Source organism: Cydia strobilella, chromosome 17 (assembly GCF_947568885.1).
Source record: "Cydia strobilella chromosome 17, ilCydStro3.1, whole genome shotgun sequence".
Lineage (NCBI taxonomy): Eukaryota > Metazoa > Arthropoda > Insecta > Lepidoptera > Tortricidae > Cydia > Cydia strobilella.
The window spans coordinates 15,264,012-15,275,058 of record NC_086057.1 but is presented as its reverse complement, the minus strand read 5'-3'; the positions used below and the strand labels follow the sequence as shown (position 1 = coordinate 15,275,058).

General features: G+C 40.1%; 1 protein-coding gene across 1 annotated transcript; it reads left to right on the top strand.

Moving 5' to 3' along the window:
• The first annotated feature begins 441 nt into the window (after positions 1–441).
• LOC134748924 (myogenesis-regulating glycosidase-like) lies at positions 442–10,398 on the top strand. The gene is made up of 10 exons (XM_063683797.1): positions 442–523; positions 3,590–3,709; positions 4,338–4,538; positions 4,894–5,554; positions 6,022–6,214; positions 6,428–6,537; positions 6,826–6,975; positions 8,014–8,119; positions 9,192–9,348; positions 10,196–10,398. The coding sequence occupies exons 1-10, from the start codon at positions 505–507 to the stop codon at positions 10,381–10,383; spliced, it is 1,905 nt and encodes a 634-aa protein (XP_063539867.1). The 5' UTR covers positions 442–504; the 3' UTR covers positions 10,384–10,398.
• The last annotated feature ends 649 nt before the right edge of the window (positions 10,399–11,047 follow it).

The following is an 11,047-nucleotide window of genomic DNA, read 5'->3' as shown; positions in this document are numbered from 1 at the left end:
TTTATCTTATTTTGATACGACAAGGTCGCTGACGCTGATAGGTGCATGCAAAATGAAGTGAAAGTCGTGACGATTAAGACGACGACGACTAAGACGATTGTTTAGGGTCTCCCTACATATGTCAACGCGAAATCGGCAAACGACGATAGAAAAAAACCTTTGTCTGCGCAATAAAACCGAAAGAAGCGTAGGCGCGTCGGCAGGTGTCGGCCAATGCGAGCAGAGCCGAGTGACGACATTTTCGCTCTTATTGGGCAGACAGAAAGGTTTTTTCTATCGGCCTTTGCCGATTCCGCGTCGACATATGTATAAGGTCGTATCAAAACTAGTTCAAAAACATAACAAATTGTTAAATTAGAATTCATGACAATGCAATATGCATGCTACTTTACTCACTGCACCAATTACACGGTGTGATAATAATTATGCGTCACGTAAATAATACATCTTAGAGCCTGAACGGCCAGTGAAGCGCTGTAAGGAGGAGGACAAGGACCCTTCAGGATGGCCGCCATTTTGTGCTGTAAGTAACTGGATTTGCGGTATGTGCACTGTGCATGGTAGTTAATTATTTCCATTAAAATTGCTCGAATAATTGTTACAGGCGCTTATTGCTTTTCGTGTAAAAATAATACCGCACAGGACTAACGATTTTTATCCCAGTAATACGTTGACAATTTCCTTCCTTTTTTGCTTTTCTTTCCTTTACTGCGGCGAATTTTTGATAATTTTAAGAATTTTGAGGATAATAATAATACGTTTTGTTTTAGTTAGATGATAGTATTTTATATTTTAATAAAATTTTCTAAAAAACCGGCCATGTGCGAGTCGGACTCGCGCACTAAGGGTTCCGTACCATTACGCAAAAAAATCACGTCTGTTGTATGGGAGCCCCACTTTTATATTTGAGTTGATTGAATGAAAGGTAAATTGCGGTTTACGATTTATGACGTATTAAAAAAAACTACTTACTAGATCTCGTTCAAACCAATTTTCGGTGGAAGTTTGCATGGTAATGTACATCATATATTTTTTTTAGTTTTATCATTCTCTTATTTTAGAAGTTACAGAGGGGGGGCACACATTTTACCACTTTGGAAGTGTGTCTCGCGCAATATCATTTTTGAAGACCTATCCATAGATATCCCACACGTATGGGTTTGATGAAAATTTTTTTGAGTTTCTGTTCTGGGGAACCCCCAAAATTTATAGTTTTTTTTCTATTTTTGTGTGAAAATCTTAATGCGATTCACAGAATACATCTACGTACCAAGATTCAACAGTATAGTTCTTATAGTTTCGGAAAAAAGTGGCTGTGACATACGGACGGACAGACAGACAGACAGACAGACAGACATGACGAATCCATAAGGGTTCCGTTTTTTGCCATTTGGCTACGGAACCCTAAAAACGTGTGCAAGCGAAAAAATATTTCTCAAAAATTATTTGTCAACGTATTTTTGAGCCTGCCCGTATGTTACTTTATAGTCGTTTAATAGTAAACCAGTTTAAATCCTAGTTGAACGACTGGGCACGTTATATTCGGCGAAATTCCAAGTGAATCCACCTAAATACATAAGCAGGGGCGTAGCTAGAGGATATGGCGCCCGTGGCAGTCACCAAATTTGCGCCCCCTGACGACTGACAAAAGTTTCCCTGCTGCTGCCTTTTGCCCATTTTGGCGCCCCCTCTTGGTTGGCGCCCGGGGCACTTGCCCCCCCCCCCCCAGCTACGCCACTGTATATAAATAATGAAAGATTACCTAAAAAACAAAATTTTAATGTACCTTTAGCGGATCAAGGCCAACTGTATTCATTATGTAATGACAAAGATAGATATAACTCCGTAATAGATGGATACAGTCTAAGGAAAAAACGTGCCTCGAAAATCACGAAAATTTGATTCTCGATCAGATGGCGCCACTAGTTTTGGCCTACTCTCGTATAGAGGGCGTTGACTGTTTCGTTTGTTATTTATAATTTTAACGCATACCAGTGAAATAACATGGGTCAAAATCATATAAAAATAATTAATGCAAATAAAAAAATCATTTATCCATATTTAAATACATTTTAACGTATTTTTATAAATCTTCATTTTTAGTTTTAAAGTATGTCGATAGATGGCAGTGAATTTACAGTGGTTACAAAATTTACTATGACATTACTGCTCTATCTTATTATATCCTCATTGGTAATGATATTAATCATTGATCAAGATTAATCCCGGAGACGATTATAAATAGACTTCTTAGGAAGCAATCAATACCCGCAACCATGCATTATAATAATTGGTGTTTTGTAAAGATGTCACGGTGGATACCGACAATTACTGTATACAATGATGGGAACAGCATTATAGTTAACTGGTTTTATTGATAGGAGGCGTTAAGATGACGTGGAGGGAATTTTTTTTTGTGAAAATTGTCTCGTTTGAACCTAAATGTTGTAGAAGGAAGGAATACAGGCTAGTCCAAAAATTGTCATTTTTTTTGGGTCTCTATTGTTTCCCATATAGTTTTAAGTGATAATGTATTGTTTGTCCACATTATCGTTAGTCATAATTTGGTTTTTCTCAGAAACGCGTAACTTTTCAGGATTGCCATAAAACAAACCTAACCTAATCTATAGGATAACCTAAGGAAAATGTTGAAAAGTTAACGGTTTTAGAATTATGACTAATGATAATATGACAATCATTACATTATGACTTTCAATAATTATGTCAAACAAAGGAACCCCATTTTTTTACTGCGACTGCGATATATTGTTGATAATTTTAACGTACGTTTGTGATCCTATCAAATGTGTGTAATATTATGAAGATAATAAGTTTTGTTTTAGTTAAATGATTGTATTTATAAAATAAAATTACATTTTGTTAAATATGTGCAAGAAAATTTGCATTAACGTATTTTTGGACCAACCTGTATGTGAAACGATTTCTCAGTTAAAGGACGTAAATGCATACGAGATAATAATAAATCAAACTCTTTAAATAAAACTTTTATAAATTTGACTGTCAAGCCATGAGGAATTAAGTCCGTCATTTGTACCTTATTTTGACGTGCATAAAGTTTAAAATAAATAATTGAATAAATGACACTTCAGATTAGTGTGGCTCAAATAAAAGTTCTTGGCTGTTAAAGTGCTGCCTTGGTGCTGCCTCTCTATCGCCTTAATAGGTATGGAAGAGCCAAAAAGAGGCAGATACTGACATTTCAATTTTCAATGTTCGCAATAGGCTCCCTGATGGGGACCTAGCCATAACAATTGTTTATAGAAAACATTTGCAATAACTAAATGACATCATTTAGATATCAACTGAAATAAATGACACGAAGACGATACACGAAGGAAAAAACATATATGACATTTATTTCAGTTTATAGTTTAAATAGTAGTGTGTCTACTTGAAAAAACACAAATTAAAATATTTTCATAGAAAATAATTTAATTTGTTCTTAGAGCATTTAGATATCATTCTGATAATCTGATGTCAGTGTACATTCGAATTGGCCTGTGTGTGTGGAATTGGTCGATATACGATGGTTCTCTTAGTTACAGTCCGTGGTGTATTTATGTTGCAGTGACGCTAGCGCTGGCGGCGACTACGCAGGCAGTGGACATCAACATACTGACCACGCCGACGCTGCAGGCACGGCTCGAAAACAACCCATATGGAGGGCTCAACCTCTTGCTGAAACGGAGTAAGTAGTATTAAAATACGAGAATTCAGGTAACAATCGCTGGCAACAATCAACATACCTACTGCCTAATACGCTGCCGGCGTGCCTTGAAAAAATCCGAGGACTCAATCGGTTGCTGAAATGAAGTAAGTATTCAAATACGAGCCTTCAGCTATGCGGGCAGTATAGGTACCTCAACAATCAACATACTGACCACGCCGACGTTGCAGGCGCGGCTAGAAAACAATCCGTTTAGAGGGCTCAACCTCTTGCTGAAACGGAGTAAGTGTATAAATACAAACACCTTTAACACAGGCAACAATCAAAACAGGTACTGAGCACTCCCACAATGGGACGATGGGGCTCCAGACAGGTCCTTTAACTATCAGGATCAGGAAAGACTAAAGCAAACGGGTCAAATACGTATACACATACAGTACCCGTGAGTTAAGGTTATGCGACTTTCCACTGGACATCATATAATATACGGACTCTAAAGCCTAATAATTGTCGTACTTCATGTCAACTTCTGAAAATTTGTAATGTTAGAAAAGACGTCGGTTTTCCCGAGCGTTTTTGCTCGAAGTAAGTCTAAAGCAAGTAAAATATGTTTCCTTTTAAATCACTGTCATTTTTTCTTTCCAAACAGAGGGCTTATCCGAAGTGGTGGCAGTAATCGGGCGGCGCACCGGCGCTATCAAAGACGTGGTCCAAGACGGCGACGTGGTGATCCAGTTTGCCAACGACACGTCCATGCGGGTGTCGGTGGAGGCCGCGGGGGGAGGCCAGATACTTACTATCACTTGGGAGGCGCCTAAGGGGATGAGGCTGGAGGACTGTGTTAATTTAGGTAGGCTATCTATTTATTCAGATACATTTTTATGATTAACCAAGTCCATCATTTCTGAACATTGCCGGTTACGGACGCCCTCCGTCGACGCGGCGGATTTTCGTAGAAACTGCAGCCTTACTTATAAACAATAATCAGTATTGAGCAAACCCAACCGCACCTAACTCTATCCCTGGTGGGACACGGAATATTTTTCCTTTCCATAACTTGTAATTCCATTCCGTTGTCGCCAACACAGCGTATCTTCAAAACCGATTTCTCCAAGCTACAGTTGGTGCACTAACATAAGTATCCACTTGTCTGTACATGTTTAGTCAAGTCCCTAACGTTTTTGTAAATTTGTATTGTTCCACAGGCTCCCGACACTGGTACGGCGGTCCTCAGCAAAAGCGGCAATACTGGCCGATAGAGCGCTTGACCCTCGTTGACTACTCCTACGTCACCAAAGAAGCCGACAACTGCGGCATCGCCGAACCCTACTGGCTCAACTCCGAAGGCATCTTCTACTACTTCGACAAGAAAGTCCCTTTGTTCGTGGACCAGAACGACTTGGAGAAAAACGCAGCTTGCTTCGTAGCACAAGTAAAACCACCTTATTCGAGCAAGCGAGAGAGAAACGAACTCGTATACGCTGTAGGTATCTTTGATGATGTCAGAAAGGCACATGAATACGCAGTCGGTAAATATCTTGGTAAACCAAGCGGCGTACCTGATCCATTGATGATTAAGTATCCAATATGGTCGACTTGGGCAAGATATAAGACTAATGTAGACCATGAAACGGTTCTTAAATTCGCCGATGAGATCAACAGCTATGGATTCCCTAATAGCCAGTTGGAAATAGATGATCTTTGGGAGATCTGCTACGGATCCCAGACAGTGGATGTGGATAAGTTCCCAAACATGAAGGATACGGTGCAAATACTGAAAGCGAAGGGATTCAGGGTGACGCTTTGGACACATCCGTTCATTAATAAGGGCTGCGAGCCATGGTACACAGAAGCGCTTAACAAGGGGTAAGTTATTTGTCGATACTTAAATTAAAACACTTATTATTTACGGAATTCCGGTCTATTTAGTGTTCAATGGCGGTGAAGCGAATCGAAATTCAGCAACTAGAAATTAAACTGAGCAAGAGGTGATCTACCGTCAAAAATAAGAAGGTACACTTCGAGAACTTGTTAGACAGTCAAGTAAAACTCGATGAAGCTACAAAAAGTGGAAGCACTTTTAAATTCATCTTAGTTGCCTTCTTATTTATCATATTTAAGTATTCACCTGTTTATCTGACATCCAATCCAATACACCAGGTTCCATTTTTAATATTTTTCACACAATTAAAACTGTACTAGACCTTACACTTGAAGGGAGACTAAAGCCTATGGAGGAACCTGGTTCACAATTCACAACAGAAAGACAAGATGTGCACTGTGCACTTAATTACAGAAATGTGTGTATATTTTAGTTGACAACACCTTTCCAGCTACCTGGTCTTCTCCGAGTACGGCTCCGTGGAGACGAGCTGGTGGAACGACAACGAGACGACGACAGCCTACATCGACTTCACGAAGCCGGAGGCCAGGAACTGGCACATAGGACGGCTGAAGAACCTTCAGAACGCCTATGGCTTCGACAGCTATAAGTTCGATGGGGGGGAGTCGGATTGGTCGCCGCAGGTATAGGTCTTGAACATAAGGATAGTAGGCAAAGGTGTTTCTTGAGTTTCTGTTTTAAACAACTTCCGAAACCGTCCTGTACTAGAGATAGTAGAAAATTTTTGAATTTGGATTTCTTCCTTACGGGCATGTATTTGTGGCATTTCGTAACTCTCAGACGGTTGACACAAACTATTGCTACAGATATTCGTACTTAAAATTGTGTCATTTCAGATTCCGGTACTTAAAGGTGACATCCGCGATCAACCCGGCGTGATCACCGCCGATTATGTTCGAGCCGCCGCCATGTTCGGGCCCATTACTGAAGTCCGAGCTGGCTACAGGTTCGTAGTTATTCCTACCGTTCAAAATGCCTTAGTTATTACGTAGAGTCCTGCAAAGTGACACGATTCTAAACCTACGCCATTTTTTTAATAATGTGTTTATTTTAATAGGCACAAGGTTGCGGCTGTTGCAAGTGTGTTTTGAATGAAATCAGCAAGTTTTTTGACCAAAATATTCAAAAGTGAACCACTCTTCTACAAAAATGAATAGTTTCTCCTTTTGCATATAACGAGTTGGTTCCAGCAAACAACTGCCTAGAAATACAAAAAATCACCACATTATTTCAGGACGCAAGATCTCCCGATCTTCGTGCGCATGATTGACAAGGACACGTACTGGACGTTTGAGAACGGTCTCCCGACGCTCATCACGACGCTGCTTCAGATGAACATGAACGGGTATCCTCTCGTGTTACCTGACATGATTGGAGGGAATGGGTAAGTGGAACGTAAATATTATATTCAAAGCTGAAGGTAGATCGGAAGTATTATTGGAAGGTATTACTTTTTGCTCGCGGAAATTTATGAGTGTTCGAAATCTAATAGTAGGTGACGTCAGGAACATTGTTAGTGATCGAAAAATGTGAAGTAAGCTTGTGAAGGCTCTCTGTAACACTGGGGGTACCATATGAGCAATAACTATATCATTTGAAACCACTTCCGATAGTTCCGATCACCCAAGTTATTTCGGGTTTCTGAAGATACACGATCAGGAATTAAATCAGGACCCAAATAAACGAAGACCATTAAGCTATGGAGCTTAATGGTTAAGCTCTATATATGCTCCTTCTCCTATGGCCTTTATTGCTTAGAGCCTCCTCCAGCTATGGCCTTTATTGCTTAGATACGTTTGACATTCTATGCGATCAGATATTTTCGGCTGGATGTATGCAAAGAAATTATTGGCATTGTGCTAAGATATTTATGACATTACAGCAGCTATGATATAATTGGTATTTGCAGTGTGCAGAATTTAATGAAATTAAGTCCTGCTCAGGAATATTTGACCACCTTGGCCGCTAAGATATATAGCGACTAATAGCGACTGTACAAAATCTTGCAAAAATACTCATTTACCTACATTTTTTAGGGTTCCGTACCCAAAGGGTAAAAACGGGACCCTATTACTAAGACTCCGCTGTCCGTCTGGCCGTCTGTCCGTCTGCCAGTCTGTCACCAGGCTGTATCTCATGAACCGTGATAGCTAGACAGTTGACATTTTCACAGATGATGTATTTCTGTTGCCGCTATAGCAAAAAATACTAAAAAAGTACGGAACCCTCGGTGCGCGAGTCTTACTCGCACTTTGCCGGTTTTTTTTTAAATATAAAAAGTCAAACATTGTAAGGTTAGTCAAATTTATAGCTCATTCATAAATTTCATATGATTTTTGCAAATAAAGATGATCGAAAACTTGTATTCAATAAAAGTAATTTGTAATTGAGTAATATGGATTAATTGAAGTTTATCTTCCAGATACAATGAAGCTCCGAACAAGGAACTGTTCATCAGGTGGCTGCAGGCTAACACTTTCATGCCCAGCATGCAGTTCTCTTACGTGCCATGGGACTTCGACAATGAGGCAAGTTAATTTATTGCATCTGACTTTATGACGACCACGTTTGCCACGAGATGAGAGACCCAACCTACTTTCCTTACGAGTGCCGAGCGTGTATCCCAATACACGCCCCAGGGCAAATATATGAGGAGCCTCAAACCAGGACTGAGCAGTGCCGGCCCGAGTCCTTGATCAGGGTAGAGCGAAATGGGGTTTTGGCGCCCCCTTTGCCATCCGGCGCCTAGAGCGGCCGCTCCACTCGCTCTTCCCTAGATCCGGCCCTGACTCTGAGCCGTGGGATCTAGTTATCTGCGAATGCACTAGTAAATTTTTAAAAAGCAGAAACGTCTGCGAACAATGCTATTAGGCTTAGAATAAATTTAAAAGTGGAAAAATTACTGCCTTGGGTGAGACTTGAACTCACGGCCTCTGGATCGATACTCCAGCACAGCCAACTGAGCGCTCAAGTCTCACCCAAGGCAGTAATTTTCCACTTTTAAATTTATTCTAAGCTTAACCTTTTCGACGCCGTGTCAAACACAAAAGTGTCAAAAATGAAATTGAACTTTTGCGAATGCACGTACCTAGGTCTATGTTGCTTTGTGGTCTGTGATAGATTAATCGGTCTTTGGCGTTAGACCTACGCTGCCGATATATCGGTCATTAGCGTCCAAAAGGTTAATGCACTATAGTTGTATTGTTATTGAATTTAGAAACTTCTATTTTCAATACGTAGTCGTGTTGCATTTTTCTGATTAATTTTCCAGAGAGATTATTATACCTAGCCCATAATAGAGGTTCCTAAAAATATGGATGGTATAGGCACCTATAAGGTTTTTAAGGTACGGTTAACGTACAGAGACACTTCTTGAGTTAAAGCCTGACCAGGAATATGATTACGCGCCATGTTGCGGAATTTCACTGGAACTAATTTTGTCATAATATACTGAACTGTCACCCTAATCACCCTATACATGAGAATAACAGCGCCCTCTTGACAGGCTTTATGTGTATATGAGCTACTTACGTTAAATGTTTACCGTATTCGATATTAATGATAATGACCACTAATATGATGATTCTGCTTCAATTCCAGACGATAGCAATAAGCAAGAAGTTCGTAGAACTCCACGCCAAATACTCCGACCAGATTGTAGCCGCGTGCGCGCTCGCCGCAGAAACCGGCGCGCCCGTCAACCCGCCCATTTGGTGGATTGATCCTACCGATACCACAGCACATGATATTTGGGACGGTATGTAATATCATCATCAAGTGGATAGAAGGCCAAACCCTATCGTGCCCAACACGCTATTGCCCAAAGTATTTTCCCAGCAGTCTCGGTCTTAAGGGTCCCCGGCTCGGTTCTCCATACAAACGAAGTTCCGCTCTCATTTTAAAACGACTAGCTAGATTGCTCTGAAACTTTATACTTACAAATCTTACAATAGGATAAGGTATATCTATGTATGTCTGTAATTAGTTTATGTAGCTTCAGTTACCATAGTAAAAAAAATACAGTGAATTTAAGTTTTCATACAAGACTTGTTTTTGCTCTATTTTGTTTGTTTTATAAACTGATTACAGACCTAAATATACCTCATGTCATTGTATGTGCAAAGTTTCATTATAATCCAATACGTAGTTTCATTACAATTAAATCTATAAACTGGAGCTATATAAACTGATTACAGACCTAGATATACTTCATGTCATTGTATGTGCAAAGTTTCATTATAATCCAATACGTAGTTTCATTACAATTAAATCTATAAACTGGAGCTATATTTATAAATTGATTACAGACCTAGATATACCTCATTTCACTGTATGTGCAAAGTTTCATTTCAATCCAATACGTAGGTTTGAGTCATGGGTGTTATCTATGTATTTAAGTATTTATATATAATTATATCGTTGCCTGAGTACCCATAACACAAGCTTCCTCGGGTTTACCGCGGAACTTAGTCAATCTGTGTAAGAAAATCCTAAAATATTTATTTATTATTTAATAAAAAAAAAAAAAAAAAAAAAAAAATTAAACGAGGTAACCAAATGGTTTGGTCCAAATCTGTACGCACCTAAAAACAACCCTCTTTCAGAATACCTCCTCGGCTCGAACATCCTCGTAGCCCCCGTGGTGGAGAGGGGCTCCACCGCGCGCGACGTGTACCTGCCGGCCGGCGCGTGGCTGGAGCAGGGCGACCCGAGCAGGAGGCTGCAGGGGGGCGACTGGATTCGCGACTATCCAGCACCGTTAAACACACTGCCCTATTTTATTAAGGCATAATGGCTAACGCGTATGAATTCGCCGCTAGGGGCGCTAGTGTAGATGGTGGTCTTTTCCATAGTTCCAAATGTCACTTGTCACTTCAATGACTGACAGCTGTTCTTTAGTCTTTTGGACCACCATCAACAGAAGCGCCAACTGGTGAGCGAAAAAACGATAGCCCTCATTTGGCATCCAAAAATGCTAAGAAATTAGCAGTTTTTAGAACAAATGATAATGGTAATTTTATGTAAATGACCGTTTTTTATAAGGTCATTAATAATAAAACCGGCCAAGTGCGAGTCGGACTCGCGCACGAGGGGTTCCGTACCATTAGAAAAAAAACAGCAAAAAAAAACACGTTTGTTGTATGGGAGCCCCATTTAAATATTTATATTATTCAGTTTTTAGTATTTATTGTTATAGCGGCAACAAAAATACATCATCTGTGAAAATTTCAACTGTCTAGCTATCACGGTTCATGAGATACAGCCTGGTGACAGACAGACGGACGGACAGACGGACAGCGGAGTCTTAGTAATAGGGTCCCGTTTTTACCCTTTGGGTACGGAACCCTAATAAAAGTAACACCATATTTTGGACGTCACGGGCGTCACGCTTTTTGTATGGGGCGGTGCGCGCCAAAATTATTTTCGTCACACTTGTTCGAAAAAGATCTTATTTC